Genomic DNA, 25,657 nt, shown 5'->3' with positions numbered 1-25,657 from the left:
TCAGAATACAGTATGTACTATACACAGCCTGCACTGAATAACATCAGGCTCTGCGGTACCCCATTATGACCACACATTACTGTGTAGTCTTTTAGCTGACACTTATCCAATGCACCTTCTACAAATGCATTCAGCTAAGGAATGTGAAACAACCACATGCCCATAAATGTTGTGATAGAAATCCACAATGAACTGCCTATTGTAGGAAAGAATGAGTTGTTGCAGTTACATAAACACCACAATTGGAGTATTCGAAAGAGTAATTGCTAATAACATTTATTGGACTTTGTTTTGTTTTCCATTTTCTCTCCCACATCCACTGTACAATCCCACTCTGCGACATTAAAGTTCAAATTCCTCCTTCATTTTACAATGATCTCACATCAGATGTATTTCTCGTTAAACCAGAATAACCTGAGGTTTGATTAAAACAGGATCAGAACTAACTTGTAAAACCTAAAATACATGTATACTATGTGGGAAGGAATCAGCTGGGAAAAGATAGTGTAGGGGGCTGTTGAAAACAAATTAAATTAATACCCAGGGGGTGGTGTTGGGCCCTCTGTGCCCAATTGGAGTGTATTGGATAAGGTCTGCATTGAAACAGACTATTACAAACACATAAGGCCCCCCACCACTAGACCGGAGGGCAACCTTAAAACTAAACCAAGCAAATATGTATCTTAACAACCCAGTTTAACACAACCATTAGATTATTTCATATGGTGTTTCAGATGGACATAGTAAAACCAGCAAACATTTACAAAACATTCTAAAGGTCAAGTGTGCCATTAGTCAATGCTAGCCATCTCTTCAATTACATTCATTTTGCTGATAAGAACATTTATTGAGTTCAATTGACATTTTAAGGTTGCCCTCAGGTCTTGAAGAAAGTCTAAAAGATGAATTCACACTCCCCGAATCTGATAGAAAATATTTAAAAAGTCAAAGTCCTTTCAGCTTGGGAAACAGTGCTGTCTTACCCTGTCTATCACTTTTCAAAACAACCTCCCTTCCCAAGAGAACAAATAGCGCCATTTGTGAAGCACTGTACAACCTGCAGAGTATTCTGATTGCCAGAGGTGCCATGGGGTTGGTGAATACTGCCTTAATTGATAGCGGTGTCGTCAGTCAGTGATGAAAGGGGCTGCAGTACCCTATTACTAATCTACCGACCCTGGTCATTTGCATACTGTACATATTCTAACCTGCTAGGCCAGATTAGAGTGGTTACATTACAGAAGGACCTTGCTTGCCATGGAGTGTTGTCTTTTGTTTTGGTTTTTTGGATAATTCCGTCAGACAATGCGAGTGCCCCACATTTTAGAACAAAAAAATGGACATGATTTATTTACAAAACCAAGTCATCTTCAATATCTCAAGACAACTACCATGGCTCAACGAAAGGAAAAAAATAACCTTGGTGTCACTGACTTGAACCGGCTAAATCCAGCAAAGGCCCTTTAATGTTTTCATAAGTGTACTATATATTTAGCATCCTAATCCGTCCCCCTTTTGTTATTATTTGTCCTCATCCTACTCCATCTTTACCCGGATTTGTTGGCCCCCACCAGGTTCATGAGTCCGTCCGTGCTCATGGACTTGGGGCGCTCCAGGGGGAAGCCCAGGGCTCGGCTCCAAATCAGCTGGGCCAGCACCCCCAGTGCTCGGGACACGCCGAACAGCACCGTGTAGTAGTTCATCTCTGTCATCCCATAGTACTGTTAGGACAGGAGAGAGGGGGGGGTTAATTGCACAGAACAACGTATTTCATTATTGCGCTCCCAATTGTATGTGATACATAATGGCTTTGCAGGAAGATGAGGGACAGCTCAAGTAGAGGAGAAGAGCGCCCAGACTTTTGTTTTTGTCTGACAGTTCACTAAGATGGAACAAACTATGAAAAGAAGCTCATATTAGACCTTTACATTTTCCTTCACCCCGTCAAGAGATGGAGGCCTTTCTTGTGACCTTCATGCAGTGTCGCGCCCAATCAGTTGAAAGTGTACTGCAATAGTAGGCTCCATCCTTCTGTAACCCCACCACTCACCTGCAGCAGCACTCCACTGTGGGCGTCCACATTGGGCCAGGGGTTCTTGGCCTTGCCCTGCTCCAGCAGCACGTTGGGCACGATCTTGTAGAGTTGGTGCACCAGTTTGAACATGGGGTCATCGGGCAGGTGCTTGAAGGCAAACTCCTGCTGGCAGGTGTACCTGGGGTCTGTCCTCCTCAGGACGGCATGGCCGTAACCTGGAACCACCTGAGAGAACGCAAACAGAAGGTCAAAAAGGTAGGATTACTATCTTTGAGGTTACATATCATTCCCCTTGCAGCTTATTCCTCAAATGAAAGTGTAAATGCATCCTTTATGTACACCTGTTCACTACACTTTTAGGTAGATGGAAAAGTTTCCTTTGGGTTTCCTGACCTTGACTCATTGACCCAACTTAGCATGCCCTCCAGTCCAGACCACTTACCCTTCCAGACTTGAGGGTGTTCCAGATGTAGTCTCTCATGGCCTCGTCAGACACCTCTCCTCCCATCTCCTTCTGCAGGGCCGTCAGCCATACCAGCACCTCCTACAAGGGACATAGGTCAGAGGTAAGGCAGGGGCTCACTCCAACCAAAACAAAATCACTGCTTTCATTCTCCATTTTCACTACTGAGCTTATTATAGTTCCATAGTCATCCTCTCTCTCCATTATGTTAATGGAGAGGGAGGATGAAAGCCTTGCTTTGAATGAAAACAGATACCTTTATCCAAAGGTGTCTGCTAAATAGCACACATAGATATAAATACACACTACCATTCAAACATGGAGTCACTTAGAAATGTCCTTGTTTTTGAAAAAAAAAGCAATTTGTCAATTTTTTAAAATAACATCTAATTGATCAGAAATACAGTGTAGACGTTGTAAATGACAATTGTACGGCTGATTTAATGGAGTATCTACATAGGCGTACAGAGGCCACTTATCAGCAACCATCACTCCTGTGTTCCAATTGGCACGTTGTTAGCTAATCCAAGTTTATCGTTTTAAAAAAGCTAAGTGATCATTAGAAAACCCTTTTACAATTATGCTAGCATAGCTGAAAACTTTTGATTAAAGAAGCAATAAAACCTGCCGCCTTTAGACTAGTTGAGTATCTGGAGCATCAGCATTTGTGGGTTTGATTACAAAATGGCCAGAAACAGAACTTTCTTCTGAAACTCGTCAGGCTATCCTTGTTCTGAGAAATTAAGGCTATTCCATGCGAGAAATTGCCAGGAAACTGAAGATCTCGTACAAATCTGTGTACTACTCCCTTCACAGAACAGTGCAAACTGGTTCTAACAAGAATAGAAAGGAGTGGGAAGACCTGGTGCACAACTGACAAAGAAGACAAGTACATGAGTGTCTAGTTTGAGAAAGATGCCTCACAAGTCCTCAACTGGCAGCTTCATTAAATAGTACCCGCAAAACACCCGCCTCAACATCAACAGTGAAGAGGCGAATCTGGGATGCTGGCCTTTTAGGCAGAGTTGCAAAGAAAAAGCCATATCTCCAGACTGGCCAATACAAATAAATTATTAAGATGGGCAAAAGACACTGGACAGAGGAAGATTGGGGAAAAGTGTTATGGACAGACAAATCTAAATTTGAGGCGATCAAAGAACATTCGTGAGACACAGAAAAAATGAAAAGCTGGAGGAGTGCTTGAAGCCATCTGTCAAGCATAGTGGAGGCAATGTGATGTTCTGGGGGAGCTTTGGTGGTGGTAAAGTGGGCTATTCGTACAGGGTAAAGGAGATCTTGAAGAAGGAAGGCTATCACTCCATTTTGCAAAGGCATGCCATACCCTGTAGACGGCGCTTAATCTTCAGGCTAGGGTCTATTTTTCTCCACTTCCTGTCTGACTGATGTGCCCCAAGTAAACTGCCTGTTACTCAAGCCCAGAAGCCAGGATATGGATATAATTGGTACCACTGGATAGAAAACACTTTCAAGTTTGTAGAAATGTTAAAATAATGTATGCCACGATAACACAATTGATATGGTGGGAGAAAATCCAAAGAAAAACCAACCGGGAAAAAAATTGAGCCTATGCTCTTACAATGGAAAGCTATGGGTCATTGCAATTCCAGCCCCCAGATTGCAATTCATATGGCTTCCACTACACGTCAGTGTTCAAGGTTTCAGCCTAGTTTCTTCCCAAACAAGGAAGAATTTTGAATTTTGGTACTGGGAGTTAGAGTTGGAAATCAGTCTGTGCGTGTGCGACGATGCACACCTGCTTATTTCGCTTTTCTATTCTATTGAACATAACCATAGCCCCCCAGGGCGGCAGGGTAACCTAGTGGTTAGAGCGTTGGACTAGTAACCGGAATCCCCGAGCTGACAAGGTACAAATCTGTCGTTCTGCCCCTGAACAGGCAGTTAACCCATTGTTCATAGGCCGTCATTGAAAATAAGAATTTGTTCTTAACTGACTTGCCTAGTTAAATAAAAGGTCAAATTAAAAACTTATTTTCGTATGAAATAGTATAGTTTGATTACATTTTTGATTACTTATTTTGACTTGTTTTAACAAAGTTTGGCGGTAGCTTTTTGGATTCCTTTCTCTGCATGTTGAACGAGTGGATTACTGAAATCAATGGTGCCAACAAAACTGACTTTTTGGGATGTAAAGAAGGATTTTATCTAACAAAACGACCATGCATGTTGTAGCTGGGACCCATTGGATTGCAAATCAGGGAAGATTATCAAAAAGTGAAAATTTTAAATCACCATTTTGTAATTTTATGAAGCCTGTGCTGGTTGAAAAATATTTTGAGGGGCGCCGTCCTCAAATAATCATATGGCATGCTTTCCCTGTAAAGCCTATCGTAAATCGGACAATTCAGTTAGATGAAAAAGACTAAGCTTTTAACCGATATAAGACACTTGTATGTACCTAAATGTTTAATATCCATAATTTTAATGATTATTTATTTGAATTGCGCGCCCTACGATTTCACCGGAAGTTGTCGACGGGTGTCCCACTGATGGGACGCCTAGCCCTAAGAAGCCAATTTCCTCCTACAACAGGACAATGACCCAAAGCACAGCTCCAAACTATGCAATAACTATTTAGCGAAGAAGCAGTCAGCTGGTATTCTGTCTATAATGGAGTGGCCAGCAGTCACCGGATCTCAACCCTATTGAGCTGTTGTGGGAGCAGCTTGACCGTATAGTACGTAAGAAGTGCCCATCAAGCCAATCAGGAAGCATGGTTAAATCTCTTCAGAAAACATCAACAAATTGACAACTAGAATGCCAAAGGTCTGCAAGGCTGTAATTGCTGCAAATGGATTCTTTGACGAACATAATTTAAAAATCATTATTTATAACCATGTCAACATTTTGAATCTCCTTTCATGTATGATTTCATGGAAAACAAGGACATTTAAGTGACCCCAAACTTTTCAACAGTAGTGTATACACACACAGCCAGTATATTTATAGAGTATATTTTATATTCTTCAAAGTAGCCACCCTTAGCCTTGATGAAAGCTTTGCGCACACACAATCAGCTTCACCTGGAATGGTTTTCCAACAGTCTTGAAGGAATACCCACATTTGCTGGGTTGAGGTTGGGTGATTGTGGAGGCCAGGTCATCTGATGCAGCTCTCCATCACTCTTTCTTGGTCAAATAGCCCTTACACAGCCTGGAGGTGTGTTGGGTCATTGCACTGTTGAAAAACAAACGAAAGTCCCACTAGGCGCAAACCAGATGGGATGGCATATCGCTGCAGAATGCTGTGGTAGCCATGCAGCTTGAGTGTGCCTTGAATTCCAAATAAATTACTGACAGTGTCACCAGCAAAGCACCCCCACACCCTTACACCACCACCTCCATGCTTCCCGGTGGGAACAAAATGCGGAGATCATCCGTTCACCTACTCTGTCTCAAAGACACGGCGGTTGGAACCAAAAATCTCAAATTTGGACTCATCAGACCAAAGGACAGATTTCCACCGGTCTTATGCCCATTGCTTACATTTCTTGGCCCAAGCAAGTTTCTTATTGGTGTCCTTTTAGCAGTGGTTTCTATGCAGCAATTCGACCATGAAGGCCTGATTCACGCACTTTCCTCTTTTTGTTGTTTTTTTCCCCCCTTTTCTCCCCGATTTCATGGTATCCAATTGTTAGTAGCTACTATCTTGTCTCATCGCTACAACTCCCGTACAGGAGAGATGAAGGTCAAAAGTCACGCGTCCTCCGATACACAACCCAACCAGACGCACTGCTTCTTAACACAGCGCGCATTCAACCCGGAAGCCAGCCGCACCAATGTGTTGGAGGAAACACCGTGCACCTGGCAACCTTGGTTAGCGCACACTGCTCCCGGCCCGCCACAGGAGTCGCTGGTGCGCGATGAGACAAGGACCGACCGGCCAAACCCTCCCTAACCCGGACGACGCTAGGCCAATTGTGCGTCGCCCCACAGACCTCCCGGTCACGGCCGTTTACGACAGAGCCTGGGCGCGAACCCAGAGTCTCTGCACTGCAGCCCTTAACCACTGCGCCACCGGGGAGGCCGCATTTTCCTCTTAACAATTTATGTTGATGTATCTTGTTTGGGATGCAATTTCTGAGGCTGCAGCATAGGTAACTGTGGGCCTTCCTTTTCTGTGGCAGTCCTCATGAGAGCCAATTTCTTCATAGTGCTTGATAGTTTTTGCGACCGCACCTGAAGAAACTTACATTTCCGCATTAAAGTAATAGACTGTCATTTCTCTTTCCTTATTTGCGCTGTTCTTGCCAAAATATGGACTTCGTATTTTACCAAATAGGGCCATGTTCTGTATACCAGCCCTACCTTTTCACAACACAACTGATTGGCTCAAATGCATTAAGGAAATTCCACAAATTAACTTAACAAGGCACACCTGTTAATTTAAATGCATTACAGGTGACTACCTCATGAAGCTGGTTGAGAGAATGCCAAGAGTGTACAATGCTGTCATCAAGGCAAAGGTTCTACTTTGAAGAACCTCAAATATAAAATATATTTTGATTTGTGTAACTTCTCTAGGGTAGGGGGCAGCATTGGGGATTTTGGATGAAAAGCGTGCCCAAATTAGACTGCCTGCTACTGAGCCATAAAAGCTAGAATATGCATATAATTAGATTTGGATAGAAAACTCTGAAGTTTCTAAATCTGTTTGAATGATGTATGTGAGTATAACAAAACTCATATGGCAGGCAAAAACCTGAGAAAAAATCCAACCAGGAAGTGGAAAATCTGAGGTTTGTAGATTTAACTCTTGGCCTATCGAATGCAGTGTCTATGGGGTCATGTTGCACTTCCTAAGGCTTCCACTAGATGTCAAGTCTTTAGAACCTTGTTTGATGCTTCTACTGTGAAGTGGGGGAGAATGAGAGGGGAATGAGTCAGAGGTCTGCCAGAGAGCCACGAGCTGTCTCACGCGTTCACGTGAGAGCGAGCCCTGTTCCATTGCATATCTACAGACAAAGGAATTCTCCTGTTGGATCATTATTGAAGATTTATGTTTATGTAACATTATTAAAGATTGATTCTATACTTCATTTGACATGTTTCTACGGACTGTAATAACTTTTTGGACTTTTCGTCCATACTTTCCGCTGGACTTGTACACGCGTCGTGAGTTTGGATTGTGTACTGAACGCGCGAACAACAAGAAGGTATTTTGGACATAAATGGACATTATCGAACAAAACAAACATTTGTTGAACTGGGATTCCTGGGAGTGCATTCTGATTAAGATCATCAAAGGTAAGTGAATATTTGTTATTTGACTTCTGACTCCAACATGGCATGGTGTGCTTTTTCCGTAAAGTTTTTTTGAAATCTGACACAGCGGTTGCATTAAGGAGAAGTGTATCTATAATTCCATGCATAACAGTTGTATCTTTTAGCAATGTTTATTATGAGTATTTCTGTAAACTGATGTGGCTCTCTGCAAAATCACTGGATGTTTTGGAACTACTGAACCCGCCAATGTAAACTCAGGTTTTTGGATATAAATATGAACTTTACCGAACAAAATATACATGTATTGTGTAACATGAAGTCCTATGATGAAGATCATCAAAGGTTGGTGATTCATTTTATCTAGATTTCTGCTTTTTGTGACTCCTCTCTTTGGCAGGAAAAATGGCTGTGTTTTTCTGTGACTTGGCTCTGACTTAACATAATTGTTTGGTTTGCTTTTGTCGGAAAGCCTTTTTGAAATCGGACACTGTGGCTGGATTTGCAACAAGTATCTTTAAAATAGTGTAAAATACATGTATGTTTGAGGAATTTTAATTATGGGATTTCTGTTTTGAATTTGGTGCCCTGCAGTTTCACTGGCTGTTGGCGAGGTGGGACGCTACCATCCCACGTACCCTAGACGTTAACACCGTTTTGGTTACTACATGATTCCATATGTTATTTCATAGTTTTGATGTCTTCACTATTATTATACAATGTAGAAAATAGTCAAAATAAAGAAACCCTGGAATGAGTAGGTGTTTCCAAACTTTTGACTGGTACTGTGTGTGCCAAGTGTACAATACATTAGGAACACCTGCTCTTTCCATGAGTGACCAGGTGAACGCTATGATCCCTTAATTATTAAATCCACTTCAATCAGTGTAGATGGAGACGATACAGGTTAAATTAGGATTTGTAAGCATTCAGACAATTGAGACATGGATTGTGTGTGTGCCATTACGAGGGTGAATGGGCAAGACAAAAAAACTTAAGTGCCTTTGAACGGGGTATGGTAATAATAAGTGCCAGGCACTCCAGTTTGAGTGTGTCAAGATCTGCAACGCTGCTGGGTTTTTCGCGCTCAATAGTTTTCCGTGTGCATGAAGAATCTAGACTATTTGACAACTGTGGGAAGCATTGGAGTCAACATGGGCCAGCATCCCTGTGGAATGCTTTCAACACCTTATAGAGTCCATTCACTGACAAATTCAGGCCGTTCTGAGGGCAAAAGGGGGCGCAATTCAATATTAGGAAGGTGTTCCTAATGTTTTGTACACTCAGTTTTCAGAATATTTACACACAAGTTAACTTTGACATTAGCATCCATACACACCTGGTTAGCCAGTCCATGAAGAGGTCCGGCCAAGCCGTTCATAGCTGCGCTGAAGGACAGGTAGGGGTCAGACAGGGCACTGCCCACTAAGTGGCTGGTGTGGGCACTCACATTACCACCCTCATGGTCACTATAGCAAAGGAGAAAAGAGGAGTGAATGAAAGAATACGTGATGCAGCCACATAACTGCATTGTGCAATGACAGAGCAGGAGCTGAATATGCACACCCTAAAGTTACCAAGGTAGAGACTAATGGATGATAAACTTAGAAAAAATTATTATGAATGAAGTAGCACTCTCTATAAAATAAAAACTGACCTGTGAATGGTGAGGTACAGTCGCATGAGCTCAGTGAACGTGGCATCGCTGTAGCCCAGCATGTTGGTGAAGTTGTGGGACCAGTCCAGACTGGAGTCGATGGCGCCGATGCTGCTGCCCTCACGGTAAAGGTTGCGGTAAATCTTGGCTGCAACGCATGGCAGTTTAGCGATCAGATCCATGGAGTCTTCATAGACAAACTGAGAGAAGAGAATAATTTTCATGTCAATAGTGTAATCGGAAAGAAGGCACTCTTTCAACAGATTAACACATTTGTTCAGATTCCACCTTATTGACTTCTTATAACTGTGGCGCATTGACATTTTTCTACATTTCACAACGGTTTGACCTATTGAACAACATGGTTTCCCACAACAGTGTACACTGTTCAACATTCTTTAGGGTATGTTTCCTGAGCTCACCTCCCAGTACGTGGCCTTGTTGACTCCCTCGGAGTAGGCTCGGGCGAAGCTACTCTCACTGTTCAGAGCTGTGATGGCGGAGCTGAACTGAGACATGGGGTGGAGGTTGGTAGGGAAGTTATCCAGCATGGTGACCACGTGGGAGGGAAGAGCTGCACGCTTGGCCCACTCCTTGGACAGCCAGTTCACCTGGGGACAGACAATAGGTTAATTGGTTCATTGGTCAAGCTATGCACACCAAACGTAATGTAGTTTTGTATGCAAAATATAGTCCGTCACTAAACCAACATGGAAGCAAACCTTCTCCCAGAGGTCCCAGAGATAAGATCAAGAGCTATTGTCTGTGGTTAAACTTTGTTGTGGATTATGGTATACGAGTTAACCTCTTATTGAATATATACATAATGTGATCTGTACCATTATGCAAAGGGTTGTTGTAACAACATGTTAAGCTGATGTGCCAAACTCTCTCTTCATAATGAGTTACCTAGCTAACATTCACCTGTTCCTCTGTGGGCACCTGGCCTGTCACCAGCAGCCAGAACAGACCTTCGGGCAGTGGCTCGGCACCTCCTGGAGCCTTGGGCAACAGCTGCTGACACTCTGGAATGCTGTAACCACGGAAACGAATTCCCTAAAAAAAAAAATTGAAAAAATGATATCTACACTCCCCTCCATATGCGCGTGTGTGTGTGGGGGGGGGGTCTATACCCATCATGAAATGACAGCACTCATGTATCAAAGTAGTCCAAATATTAGTATTTGGTCCCATTATTCTTTGCACGCATTGACTAAATCAAGATTGTGACTCTACAAACTCGTTGGATGCATTTGCAGTTTGTTTTGTAACTGAAGCAAACTTCCTTATAAGTGAGTAGATAAGATGTTTCTAAAGACTTCTAAATTATTCCTGATAATGCCAAGTATAAGAAAAATCATGAACGAATCATGAACAATGATGAGTAGGAAAGTTAGAGGCTACAACAAAACATGCTTACCTCTCACCATTACCAATAACAGGGGAGGTATGATCTTTATGCCTCTATTCTTCACTCATTATCCATAATCCTGGTAGTATCCACATGAATGTAGAAGTGTACAGAAACATCTATTCTTCCTTACAATAAAAGTGACATCAAAAATACAGAATTCAGTTCCTATTGGGGGAAAAAATCATTCAAAACAAACCGCAAATGCAGCCAACAAGTTTTATTTTTTATGTTTGCATCTTTTTAATAATGCACTTACAGTTGAAGTCAGGAATTTACATACACTTAGGTTGGAGTCTTTAAAACTCGTTTTCAACCACTCCACAAATTTCTTGTAAGCAAATTATAGTTTTGGCAAGTCGGTAAGAACATCTACTTTGTGCATGACAAGTAATTTTTCCAACAATTGTTTACAGACAGATTATTTCACTGTATCACAATTCCAGTTTACATACACTAAGTTGACTATGCCTTTCAACAGCTTGGAAAATTCCAGAAAATTATGTCAAGACTTTAGAAACTTCTGATAGGTTAATTGACATAATTTGAGTCAATTGGAGGTATACCTGTGAATGTATTTCAAGGCCTACCTTCAAACCCTGTGCCTCTGCTTGACATCATGGGAAAATCAAAAGAAAATCAGCCAAGACCTCAAAAAAATTGTAGACTTCCACAAGTCTGGTTCATCCTTGGGAGCATTTCCAAACGCTTGAAGGTACCACGCTCATCTGTACAAACAATAGTACGCAAGTATAAACACCATAGGCCCACGTAGCCGTCATACCGCTCAGGAAGGAGACGCGTTCCGTCTCCTAGAGATGAACGTACTTGGTGCGAAAAGCGCAACTCAATCCCAGAACAGCAGCAAAGGACCTTGTGAAGATGCTGGAGTAAACAGGTACAAAAGTATCTATATCCACAGTAAAACAAGTCCTATATCGACATAACCTGAAAGGCCGCTCAGCAAGGAAGAAGCCACTGCTCCAAAACCGCCATAAAAAAGCCAGACTACGGTTTGCAACTGCACATGGGCACAAAGACCGTACTTTTTGGAGAAATTTCCTCTGGTCTGATGAAACAAAAATAGAACTGTTTGGCCATAATGACCATCGTTATGTTTGGATGAAAAAGGGGGAGGCTTGCAAGCCGAAGAACACCATCCCAACCGTGAAGTACGGGGGTGACAGCATCATGTTGTGGGGGTGCTTTGCTGCAGGAGGGACTGGTGTGCTTCACAAAATAGATGGCATCATGAGGAAAGGAGAATTGTGGATATATTGAAGCAACATCTCAAGACAACAGTCAGGAAGTTAAAGCTTGGTCGCAAATGGGTCTTCCAAATGGACAATGACCCTAAGCATACTTCCAAAGTTGAGGCAAAATGGCTTAAGGACAACAAAGTCAAGGTATTGGAGTGGCCATCAAAGCCCTGACCCCAGTCCTATAGAACATTTGTGGGCAGAACTGAAAAAGTGTGTGTGAGCAAGGAGGCCTAGAAACCTGACTCAGTTACACCAGCTCTGTCTGGAGGAATGGGCCAAAATTCACCCAACTTATTGTGGGAAGCATCTGGAAGGCTACCCAAAACATTTGACCCAAGTTAAACAATTTAAAAGGCAATGCTACCAAATACTAATTGAGTGTATGTAAACTTCTGACCCACTGGGAATATGATGAAAGAAATAAAAGCTTAAATACATTTTTACTAGGATTAAATGTCAGGAATTGTGCAAAACTAAGTTTAAATGTATTTGGCTTGGATATATATATATATATATTACATATATCAGATTAAAACATATAATTTGTGATGAAATAATAAATGTTATGTGCCTCATTTGCATATATACACTGGGTGCATTTGCATGCATTAATATACAGGGGTGGAACAGGGATGCAACCACCAAAAACCTCCCTCAGTCTGTTTTATTATTATTCAAATAACTTTGACCCCACATTGACATTACATAACCCATAGGCCCTATGTCACATGACTTATGACTTTTAAGCCAATATCCGTAAGTGGTGCTGAAAGGCTGCAAAATATTCTCAGCTAATGTAAGCTGATGAGTATGGTGGGACTTAAGGTCAAGTCACTGTTTAAGTAGCTAGTTGTCTAGCTTCAAGCATCAGACACAGGATGGTTTTTATTTAGTTCCATTTCATTTAGTACTATCCAATTCATTTGCATTCTGCCATCTCCCTCAGGGGAGTACTAAGCAAGTGTGGAAATCATTCTCTTTCAAAACAATTCTCTTCAGCTCAGCCATGGGAAATGAATCACTAAAGGGCATGCCTAAATGTTGTGTCATCTAGGCAATTCTTTTGTTCATTTTTGGTTTAAAAAATCCCAATATCACTAAGAATTCAGCAAAAAATGTGTTTAATATAGGAAATCTGTTCCCAAGTTTCCCACAAATTCAAAAAAAAAAGTTACTTATGTGATCGTGTCTCAATGTAATCAAGGTATGAAATTATTATTTGGCTTAGTTGTCATCAATTTGCAGTGTACAAATTATTATAATTGTGTTCCAGCCCACCAACCATCCAATCAAACAAATCAGTCTACAGCTGAATCTAGTTGCCTACCCCCCTAAGTGTAAACAATGTAAGATGCCAACAAGCAACTGAAAATGGCTAAAATGCCCAATCTATCCCCCTACCTGATACTGAGCTTGCATTCAGTACTCTGTCCAGGGCCTTTCCCTGCACAGACCAACTCACCTCATCTGCATCCAGCACTGAGGTCTCATACACCAGGCCCTTCATACCTCTCATCCCACCGTAGATCTGTAAAGACAAGGGCACACACACTTAACATCAACAGCTACCATATTCACATGGCAACTGGCACTGAAAGGGGTAAAGGGGTCTATAATGTAGAATGTTTACAAATGACAGTTGAACTGAATGTACCATATCCACAGTGATTGAGCCGATGTTGGTTTTGCCATACTGCGTTTTGAAATTTTTAATCCTACTCTGTTCTTTAGGGACGAGATCCAAAAGCACATCTCTCAGGTTCTGCAACAGCACAGAGAAAATACAATACGTCACAGTTAAAAAGAACCCTCATTTATGAGGGCCACTCAGTTCAAAACATCACAGCACTGCTAGGTAAAAGGCATATGTGTGTAAATCAAATTGAAAAACGAAGGAGGTCCAGTCAGAGTACTTACTGTTGATGTAGTGGCATTTCTGGAAGCGGCGAAGAGACATGCTGTGCTCTGAGAGGCACAAGAAGGTGTCAAGAGAGGCAATCAGTCAAAACAGGTTGAATTGCCGACATGTATCACAGACAGGCAGTCATCAGAGAAAGGCTTCAAGTTTCAAAAACAAGGGGCGTTAGTCCTCACTTTAAAACATCAGCAAGCCTCAATGCACTGCAAGGTATCCCCAACAATGACCTAGGCTGCATCCCTAACAATGACCTAGGCTGCATCCCTAACAATGACCTAGGCTGCATCCCTAACAATGACCTAGGCTGCATCCCTAACAATGACCTAGGCTGCATCCCTAACAATGACCTAGGCTGCATCCCTAACAATGACCTAGGCTGCATCCCTAACAATGACCTAGCCTGTATCACTAACAATGACCTAGCCTGTATCACTAACAATGACCTAGCCTGTATCACTAACAATGACCTAGCCTGTATCACTAACAATGACCTAGCCTGTATCACTAACAATGACCTAGCCTGTATCACTAACAATGACCTAGCCTGTATCACTAACAATGACCTAGCCTGTATCACTAACAATGACCTAGCCTGTATCATTAACAATGACCTAGTCTGTGCCCCGAACGATGACCTAGCCTACCTAATCACTACAGGAGAGAAACTGAAGTGTTAGTTCCATGACAAAGGATAACAAACAGAAAATTGCTGAACGATAGACGTGTGCAGTGGCAAATAGCCCTACATATGCCAATGCATTTATGTATTCTAACATAGAACTGATTCAGTCAAAGCATTGCTCACAGCACTGTATCTAAAGATCATCCATGTTCTAAGTGTTTTAGGGCCATAAGGACACAACCACATGTTTTTTTTTTAACCTCAAGTCATTATGTATCTGACCTTTGATTTACAGAAAAATAGAGTTTTGCCCAACTGGAAACAAGATGCCTTCACACAATCAAGAAATATTGGAAAAGTTAGGTAGCCTGTACAATTCACTCAAACGCAGTTATTCTAATGTTATGTGCTGCTATGTGTTCCAGCTAATCAAACATGGCTGGTCCTCTTTTGCTTTACATTACAAGAGATGCCTTTTCCAGAAGAGTTAGTCAACGAAAGACTGTAATTTGCCTCCTGCTGTGAGTAACATTGTGGGAATGAAGCTGCATTGCAAGATATGGTAACCTACTTTATAGTTGGTTACTAGTACTTGCCTAAAACCTACAGTAGTGTACAAGCAACTGACGTTGGACAGCCGGTATCTGATTGAAACAACTCTGAGTCCTTGGCACAATATCAAGGCAGTGAAGGCCCACATAAGTACGATTCAGTATCATCTAGCTAGATGTCGTTGTTTTTTATAATTATCCCAGATTGTCATTACAAACTAAAACTGGAGCTAGGGGGCGAGCTAGCCAACTACAGTGTGCTAGTTCGCTAGGTAGCTACGAAAATCAAGCCTAGACATTTAGCTAATTAGTGTTATCAAAGATGGTAACAGTTAGCTACTATACACATTACCGTGCTAGCTTCATAGTTTAGTCTATATACTTTATAGTCTACGGTACATAGCTTAACGTTAGCTGGCTAACTAGTAAAACATAACGTTAGTTGGATTTGGCTACCTGAATGTGAACTTGTTCTAAAGTTAGCTGCTTAGTTAACTACACATTACTTAGCTAAGGCCTAGTCTTAAATTAGCTAACTACGATAGCTAAATGCTAACTTCGTTTGTTCTTATTGGCAAGTGGCTAACCAAAGTTTTAGCATGCTAGCTAACGTTATGGCATGGGGCGGGACAATGCAGCGCCCATATCCTTTATCGTTCTCACCTTCGTTGAATTTAAGAGCTTCGGGGTAAACCTGTAGGCGGACAGTAGGGACATGGTGAATGTGACGAGTTTGTGTTGGTAAATTCTGACTGTGCTGGTAAAAATCCCCAGTACCTCGTTGAAGGTGCCCCTCCTGAGTTTGATGGTAGGTGAAGGTTGAGAGTGGAACAGGCCAACGAATGAGATTGGCTGGGAAAAGGCATGGTTTGGGTGACGTACATACCCATAATCTGCCTGTGGGTGGGTGTCTGGCATAGAAAGAAGGAACAGGTTGTGGCCAACGATCAATATAGCACGAAGTGAGGGGAAGGCTGCTTACTTCTTCGGAGGACGAGGTTTCATCAACGGTTCAGAAATCCATATTCCTCCCTAAAATCTCACCAGAAGGAACAGGTTGATGGTTTCAGCCATGGTATTCTCATTTTCCTTATGTGGTTTACCTAACAAGCATCAGGTGACTATTTTTCAGGAATACTCCGGTATTTCAATTTATTAGTTTGTTCTTGTATGACCAGAATACCTATTTTGTTTACAAATTTACGAAGAAGATTGAAAGCTGAATTTGTTTTATGTATACAGTAACTAAAATACTGTTTAAATGGCATACAGGTCTGCTCTGACTTTACACGGTTATTGTTCTATTTAGTTATTAATACTTATTTCCAAAAAAGGTCTTGGGAACGTTTATATGTTAAACATTTTGTTATTCAATTATTTTATGATCAGTTTTCATATGTACTTAAAATAGTAGGTACCCTTTTATTTAAATTATTATTTGTTGTTTTATTTCTCAGAATAGTTCTTGTAGTAAGAGAGACTAAAAACCCTCTTTAGTGTAATCACTATTCTGGAACAGGCCAACGAATGAGATTGGCTGGGAAAAGGCATGGTTTGGGTGACGTTCCTACATAACCTGTTCCTTCTGGTGAGATTTTAGGGAGGAATATGGATTTCTGAACCGTTAATGAAACCTCGTCCTCTGAAGAAGTAAGCAGCCTTCCCCTCACTTCGTGCTATATTGATCGTTGGCCACAACCTGTTCCTTCTTTCTATGCCAGACACCCACCCACAGGCAGATTATGGGTATGTACGTCACCCAAACCATGCCTTTTCCCAGCCAATCTCATTCGTTGGCCTGTTCCAGAATAGTGATTACACTATAGAGGGTTTTTAGTCCCTCTTACTACAAGAACCCTTGGTTTGGTCTTGAACATAATTTCCAGTTGAGTTGAATTTCAAAGGTTATGGAATAAGCTATTTTCACTTTAAATTGACTTAAATGGTGCAGATCTCGGTTCCTTATCGTTTACGTTCACTGCTCCTACGTCTTTGACTCATCCTACTACAGTTTATACTTTTATATAATCTTTGTTGTTTTGTCTTTGTCTATATTATCTCTTAATGCGAGGGGGTTACGAAACAGTGTGAAGCGCAAGGCCTTATTTTTATTTGCTAAACAATTTCGAACAGATTTTTGCTTTTTTCAAGAGTCTCACTCAATTTTGGCTGATGCCAACTTCTGGAGGTCACAGTGGGGCAACGATATTTGGCTTTCCCATGGATCTGAACGCTCTGCTGGTGTCACTACAATGAAAAATACCTTTGGTGGTAATATTCTACACTCGGAAAGTGACCCCTTTGGTCACTTTATTTGTCTTGTGATCAGTTACAATGACATTACACTCATTACTGTAAACTTCTACGGGTACAACACCAAACATGAGAATGATGAGTTGCTTCAATGTATAGAGAAACATATACTTCATTGGTTATCTAAATTTCCCAATTCGTTATTATTGATAGGAAGGGACTTTAACATTACAATAGATAATTCAACTGATAGATGGCCCCCAGGTAGGCCAACCAATCAGAATTTGGGTTTAATACTTTTTATGGAAAAGTTTGATCTTACTGATATATGGAGAGAGAGGTTTCCGTCCGAAGATCATTCACTTGGAGTAACAAAACAGGCTCCAGACAATCCAGAATAGATTTTTGGCTTATGTTCAAATGTATTGATAGTGAGTGTGTTACTACAAATATTTGTACTACTCCCCTCACAGACCATAAGGCTATTTACATTGATATCAAAATATTTACCCCTGATACGAACCTTGGTAGAGCATCCTACTGGAAGCTAAATAGCTCATTATTAAATAATGATATAGTTACATTTGAGGGTAAAGATCTGCTCTCACACTTTTGGGAAAGGGCTTGTGAAGAAAAATCTTATTGCAAGAACTGGGAGCTCTTTAAATTTGAGGTGTCCAAATATCTTAGAAAATATGGTAGTAATCTTGCTAAGACGAGAAGAGCTGAGGAGGAAAAGGTGGTCATTAAGATAACTTCCCTTTCTCAGGAGGTCCCCAGCTGACCTCTTGGGGGAGGAGAAGATGGAACTAATTGAGTTACAAAATAAACTGGATAATATATATAAATTAAAAGCAGAAGGAGCCTTTATTAGATCTAGGAAAAAATGGATTGAGGAGGGAGAACAGAATTCATCCTATTTCTTTAGACTTGAGAAATTTCACTCTAAAAATAACACTATCCATAAGTTAAACATTGATGGTGTTATTACAGATGACCAAAAATTAATAGCTAAATACTGCAGCAATTTTTACAGAAAATTGTATAGCTCTACATACTGTCAGGAATCCACAGATATGTTTTTTAACTCACTGAATAATGTTCACTCTATCAGTGATATAGAATCTAAACAGTGTGATGAACCCATCAAAGTTGAAGAGATTATAGAGTCTATAAAACATCTAAAGAACAATAAATCACCAGGTGTTGATGGAATTACATCAGAATTTTACAAATTATTTTCTGAACAAGTAGCTCCCTTCCTATTTGAAGTATTTTTAGAGAGTATTAAAAACAATGTTCTCCCTCCTACAATGAGTCAGGGGTTAATAACACTGATACCTAAACCTAAAAAAGAAGTGCTGCTCATCGATAACTGGCGTCCAATTTGTCTTCTTAATAATGACTATAAGATATTAGCCTCACGACTTGCAAAAATAATTAAAGAAGTCCTGGATGCAATCATTGATGAAACAGTCTGGCTTCATGAGGAACAGACATATTTCTAACAATGTCAGACTAGTATTAGACATACTTGACTACTCAGACCTAATAACTGAGGATAGCTTCATATTATTTTTAGATTTTTATGAAGCATTTGACACAGTAGAGCATCAGTTTCTCTTCCACTCCCTTGAGAGACTTGGCTTTGGGGATTTTTTCTGTAAGGCTATTAAGACTCTCTATGTAAATGGTAACAGCTCTATCAAATGTAAATATGGCACCTCACATAGATTTGAGTTAAAGAGAGGAATTAGGCAAGGTTGTCCTATCTCTCCGTACCTGTTTTTATTAATCACCCAACTTCTTGCAAATTCTTTAAATCATAGTCCTGTACAAGGTATTTCCATAGCTGGTAAAGAAATTATTATAAGCCAGCTGGCTGACGATACTACACATTTTCTGAAAGACGCTAACCAAATTCCCATATCGATCAATGTGATACAATCCTTTTCCAAAGCGTCTGGTCTATATCTTAACATTAATAAATGTGAACTCATAGCTGTCAAAGATTGTGACACCTTCATATTATGGTATTCCAGTAAAATAAGAACTTACATATTTAGGCATAACCATTACAAAGGATCAGAAGTCTAGAGGCTTACTAAATTTTAACCCTCTTATTAAAAAAAACAAGAAGAAACTAAATCAATGGCTACAGAGGGACTTATCTTTAAAAGGTAGAGTCCTAATAACCAAGGCTGAAGGTATCTCTAGACTAACATATGGTGCTCTATCTTTATATCTTGACCGTAAAATAAGCAAGGAGATAGACCAGATGCTTTTCAACTTTCTTTGGAGAAACCGTACCCAATACATTAGGAAAACTGTTGTAATGAACACTTATGAGAATGGTGGACTGAATTTTCTGGACTTTAAATAATACTTTTAAGATCAATTGGATAAAACAATTCCTAAGAAGACCCAATTTAATTTTTTTGGTGGCCTTAACTTCATGTTGTTTTGCAATTATAATATTGACAAAGTTCCAGTGAAACTTTCTGCTTTTCATCGGCAGGTTTTCTTGTCATGGTCCTTAATTTATAAACACAATTTTTCTCCACACAGATATTATATATGGAATAATCGGGATATATTGTATAAAAATACCTCTCTGTTTTTAGAATATTGGTTCAGAAATAATATTCTATTGGTGAGCCAACTGGTAAATGCAGAGGGTCTTTTACTCAGTTATAAAGAATTCTTATCACTTTACAAGGTCCCTGTAACACCTAAAGATTTTGCAATTGTTTTAGATGCCATTCCCTCAGGTGTTGCTATGTTATTCAGGAACATGTAAAGACCTGACCCTCAGAGCCTACCTTCTGTTGACCCATCAGTAGGAAAGATTTGTTTCTCTTTTGGTCCATTCAACAACAGAGCGATATGATCCTTGTTTCAGCAGGATGTTGTATCTATACCTTATGTCATGCCTTATTGGAATGGATTTATTGATAATATCTGTTGGAAAAAAGTGTGGATGTTGCCACACACATACCTACTTGTTAACAAAATTAAGGAAGTTTCCTTTAAAATGATTCATAAATATTATCCTGCCAACCACTATATGAAGAAGTTTAAGGAAAACATCAACTCAAATTGCTCCTTTTGTAATGACCACCCAGAAACAGTTTTGCATCTTTTTTGGCATTGTATGCATGTAAGAAAACTGTGGCAAGACATCAGTAGGTTTATAATTGAACACATTTATGAAGATTTTACACTATTGTGGAGAGATGTACTGTTTGGATTCTTTATATACAATAGAAATAAGCGGAATCATTTTCATGTAATTCATTTCATTCTTTTGGCCAAATTTCATATACACAAATGTAAATTTACAAACAGAAAACCAAATTGAACTGTATTTTAAGACGGTTAAATGCTCTTCTAACAAAAAAGCTGTTAGAATTGTAAGTATATGCATGTCCCTTAAGGTCCTTGTAATTGTAATGTGATATTGTACCCCCTAGCTCGATTGTCTTGTTTGTAATCTATGTATGCTTGTGTTCCCTCATGTGCTTTATGTATTGATTTGTTATTAATAAAATAAAATAAATTAAAAAGGGTGTCTGTCTGGCTGAATCTAGCGTCAATGATTTTAAATTAAATTGCCGAAAGTGTGATCTTCAACAACATGAGATTGTAAGTGTAACATTCAAATGTTATAAAACACAATGGCTTAAAGATACACTTAAGAAATTGCTCCGCCATTTCCCGGTTTGTAAAATTCTAAAATTGCCTAATTTCAGTTTGTCACAAAACAAACTATAGGCCCTAAGTATAGTGTAAAGAATCATTGCACCATCTGAACAGCTTTAAAATATATTTTCCATAATAAATAAAAATATTGTATTTTTCAGCTGGTGTATAAAACCGAAAGTATAGGACACAAAATCCTAAACTTAAACGGGAAGCATGGAAATAGCAGACCAGATTTACTGCTTCTTGGAGACTTGCTTTCGCTTACAATGACAACTCTAAACGTCACATTTATGTGAATTGTTGGGTCGCCCAAAAAGTTTGTCTGATTCGTTATTATTCATGTCTTAATAAAAACCCACTTGTGTGTAATGTCACACTAAAACACACTGAAAACAACTCCAGATTGATGGAAATATATTTCTACAACAAAGTATGAAAAACAGATGACCATGACAAAAGATGAATACACAAAATAGAAGAGGAATGGGAGTTGCTGGAGAAAGTATAAATCAAACCTTTCCATCATTCACAGGATACAATTAATCAAAGCAACAAGCACAGCAACCATGTTGAACAATTTTACTATGTAACTATTGTTACAGAATTTGATTCACCATCTGCCTCAAGAGTAAGCTTGAACATTTAAACTCCTGAAATCATCCAGAGTGATACCATCTCCCCCCCCATTGCTACAACAGTCTGTTAGAAATCCTATAAATAGCACTTGCAATTACATCTTCTTAATATGTGTATGCAACCAATACACTTAATTTGAATTCATTGCAGTAATATACACATTACAAGAGTGTTCTACCCACATCATACACACCTGCAAAAGGACAATATAGGTTGAGGCACAATAGCACAAATGTGAGAATATAGTTAATGTCATGAGTTTTCTTAACAGTAGTTGCCCAATAAGTTATACCTTGTATCTTGTGATTGATAGAGCAGAACGAGCTAGTGTCGAGTTCTACAATCTTCAACTCCCCCCATTCCTGTATTACAGACAGTAAGCACCTGGTGCTGGAGCTGCTCTGAATAGTCTGCAGCCCCACTAATGCAGTGGAAGGTAGTTGTGTATAAAGCTGAGCTGTGTGAACTGTAGGATGGAATCATAGCTCATCATGAGGGATTTGCAGAGCATGGTCGCAAAGGTCTGCAGAAAAAACCCATCAACGAGTTACATTTTGGTATTGATTTTTCACTTTTCACATTGTATTACAAGTCATTCCAAACACGATTTTGTAAAAGGTGTATTCCCCCCCCCCAAAAAAGCAATACATGTAGTCTCTGGTGGTCAATATAATGTATTGGATCAAGTAAGATGGTGGTATACCTGTTCTCTTGCTGCAGAGTTTGTCTTTCACGTTGTCTGTTTCATGGGCAAAGAATTCAATGATCTCGTCTTCATATTGTTCAACGATGGTCTCACACTACGGGTAAGACAGAGAAGATAATGGTTAAATAAGATGTAGTGGGGGACACATTCCAGTGAGATGCAGAAGCTTGGAGCCACTGGCTTCAACCTACAGTACAAACATATGGATGTGGAAAGTTTCCACTGCATTGGTCTGCTTGTGTGAAAGTTGCAACAAAGATGCAATCAACTGTAGTCATTATCATTCACTACATTAGAGGTTCTAGAATGTCACTCTGATGAGCTATAGCGTGTCATTGTCCCTACCATGTGAAAATGAAAACAAAATGGCTACCCACAGCAAATTTCAGGCTGGATATGACTCTGGAATCCAGTTTGGCCTCTGAGAGGTCCATGGGTTTGCCGTTCCGAGACGTGACCCTCTCATAGGTCTCCCTGCTGGTGGTGGGTTCCAAGCGTTCCCCGTAATCCTTCATCCTCTCACATACCTCCTCCATTAGCTCCAGGAGGTTACCCTCAGAGCGGGCGAGAGGAACCTGGGGGGGAACACAATTTTGGTGAACTCAACCAGAGAGAAAGATGATACCCCTTGATGCGGTAGCACAAAAAGGGGCTCTGAGGAAGGACCTCCTTTGCTGGATCAGCACACACCGTCACCACCTCTTGAGTGGGGGCCGGATAGCTGGCCCGAGGAGATGCCTTGCATTCGGGCACCGCCCCCAGAAGGGGGAGAGAGCAGGCCATCGACGGAATGAGGAAGAGCTAGACTAGCAGTAGAATTTGAATGGGTTAAACTGATGCAAGAGTTGGGGATAGAGGATGCATCTGTCATTAGTAATGTTTCACAGTAACATGTCAACATAGCAACAGTGGTGTTATAAGGGGGTTTTGTCTCAAACCACTCTTCACTAATCAGTAAATCATAGTACAAACTTCTAGTAGGAGAAACAGATACTGAGTGATTGGATAAGCCTCAAAAGCAATTGTAAGTGGAAGAACATACTCTTTGGGGACCAACCAGGTCATTCTACGCTAAGGTAATTAACTGCTTGTTGTAGTACATACATACATACATACATACATACATACATACATACATACATACATATATATATATATAAGGCATTAATAGTAGTAAGTGTTTTGATGATTGTTGATGTTATATATTAAGGACAAAAAGGAAACTGTAATAACGTGTACAACTGTGTGACTTGCAAACATTGAATAAAAAGTAGAAACTAGACCCAAAACCCTAGGGGAGAGAACACCTCTGACACTCCCGTTCTAGGGGAATAAGTCTAGTTTCTATACAAAAGACAATTTAAAGGATTGGACAGCCAACTCATTTATATTGTAAAAAGCAAAGTTACTCTCTATTAATATTCAAGCAGTATTAACCGACGGGTGTAGGCATTAAATCGTAAATTGTTTGTCTAGATACTAAAAGTGATTGGGAACCCTATAAGAGCAACGTGGAGTTGAAGAGTCTACTCTTTGGGAACCCTATAGAGCAACGGCGAGTTGAAGAGTCTACTCTTTGGGAACCCTATAAGAGCAACGGCGAGTTGAAGAGTCTACTCTATGGGAACCCTATAAGAGCAACGGCGAGTTGAAGAGTCTACTCTATGGGAACCCTATAAGAGCAACGGCGAGTTGAAGAGTCTACTCTATGGGAACCCTATAAGAGCAACGGCGAGTTGAAGAGTCTACTCTATAAAAGGTAAATAGGCATTAAATCGTAAATCGGCTGGCCACTGATTTTATGGTTTATGTCTAGATACAAGAGTCTTTGGGAATCCTATAGAGCAATGGACAGTTGAAGAGTCTACTCTTTGGGAACTAAAGATGCCTGGTAAAGGTACCACAAGGGAGAGGTACTCTAAGTCTGATTTTATATTATCTAAGATCCCGAAACACGCCTAACGGCACCACAAAGGCTAATCTCTGAACAAAAGGACAGGATACATAACCAGGCCAGTCCGGCGGGCCTGTGAGTCACCTGTTAGCCGGGTGACATAAGAACTTGAGTGAGACGACTTGTATCACTCTCAACGGGGGTACCTTAAAGGTCTTATAGCAAAATCCCCTACCGCGACACCCTATAATAGGAAACACTGTGAAAACACATTAATATGTTTTAAAAACAACGCTGTAGAATCCCAGCCTACAAATAAATAACATTGAATGTGTAAAATAAGGCCAATGAAGGAGCCAGTAGCCCTCAGGTACACCTACCTCTCTAATAGACTGGCTACCATCTGGGTTGATTCTAAAGGACCCGGTCTGGATCATTTTGTTAGGATCCACCTGAGATATTGCCCACTCCATCTCATCCACCATGGCCCTACACGCTGATGGACAATAGTGAAATGTTAGGTAGTTTAACGAAGGTATGCGGACCAAAAGTGGACGCACAATGTAGAAAATAAGGGGTTTGGGATGAAATTATGAGATTAAACAGGATCTAGTGTAGTAAAATGGTAGAAATCCAAAGACTTACCTCCACATTTGAGATCCTGGCCCTGTCTGACTCCTTGGCAGTGGTTTACAAAGAGAGCAAGTAGCACACACAGAGCAAGTGATTGCAAGGGATGCCACATCCTCATCTAAGCAAAATTAGGGAGTTGGGGGGGGGGGGACAGCAAATATATAGAAACAAACAATTTTATCAATATTATGGAGACATGCAAGTCATTTCTCAATGAGTTGTTATTACATTCAGGGGAATTGTTCGGGAACAGTTTTTTTTTTCAAGTTCAGGGACTATAAACTAGCTAATGTAAATCAAAATAAATTAATGGTAAATCACACTCACTGACCATTCGTGCATGCTACTGTGCTGAACCGTTTCTGACGTGTAGTAAAGACAAAATGTAACATTTAATGATCAGTAATTACCTGTTGTTTGTTAATTTCAGCCACCGCTACAACGATTTGGAAATGTTAATTCCACGCTGTTCCATCGCATTCGGTAAAAAACTGGTGACGTAGGCAACGGCATGGACGCTACCAAGAGGTGTCCAAGTTTATGCCAGAGACACTTAGGACCCAAACCAAATTTAATCAGAAACCCGAAAACATCATTCGATTTCATGGCAAATATCCACCGGTCTTTAATGTAAAAAGTCATACGCATCA

General features: G+C 40.3%; 2 protein-coding genes across 3 annotated transcripts; both read right to left on the bottom strand.

The window, feature by feature from the left end:
- Positions 1-260: 260 nt before the first annotated feature.
- LOC112254744 (citrate synthase, mitochondrial) lies at positions 261-16,113 on the bottom strand. Of its 2 annotated transcripts, XM_042324572.1 has the most exons (12): positions 15,958-16,053; positions 15,844-15,874; positions 14,007-14,054; positions 13,744-13,851; positions 13,552-13,617; positions 10,341-10,472; positions 9,839-10,027; positions 9,417-9,616; positions 9,099-9,228; positions 2,478-2,579; positions 2,051-2,260; positions 261-1,721 (listed from the first exon to the last, which is right to left on the bottom strand). In XM_042324572.1, exons 1-12 carry the CDS (start codon positions 16,044-16,046, stop codon positions 1,548-1,550), a joined length of 1,479 nt encoding a protein of 492 aa, XP_042180506.1. In that variant the 5' UTR covers positions 16,047-16,053; the 3' UTR covers positions 261-1,547. The 2 variants fall into 2 exon arrangements, with proteins under 2 accessions (XP_042180506.1, XP_024283312.1); XM_024427544.2 differs by lacking the exon at positions 15,844-15,874 and having other exon boundaries at positions 15,958-16,113.
- A 5,422-nt stretch (positions 16,114-21,535) lies between these two features.
- Positions 21,536-25,554, bottom strand: LOC112254743 (protein canopy homolog 2). Its single transcript, XM_024427542.2, has 6 exons — positions 25,418-25,554; positions 25,020-25,125; positions 24,755-24,870; positions 22,858-23,055; positions 22,478-22,574; positions 21,536-22,297 (listed from the first exon to the last, which is right to left on the bottom strand). The coding sequence occupies exons 2-6, from the start codon at positions 25,123-25,125 to the stop codon at positions 22,254-22,256; spliced, it is 561 nt and encodes a 186-aa protein (XP_024283310.1). The 5' UTR covers positions 25,418-25,554; the 3' UTR covers positions 21,536-22,253.
- Positions 25,555-25,657: the final 103 nt, after the last annotated feature.

Source organism: Oncorhynchus tshawytscha, linkage group LG07 (assembly GCF_018296145.1).
Source record: "Oncorhynchus tshawytscha isolate Ot180627B linkage group LG07, Otsh_v2.0, whole genome shotgun sequence".
NCBI lineage: Eukaryota > Metazoa > Chordata > Actinopteri > Salmoniformes > Salmonidae > Oncorhynchus > Oncorhynchus tshawytscha.
The sequence above is the reverse complement of the archived record's forward strand: the minus strand, read 5'-3'. Positions and strand labels throughout refer to the sequence as shown.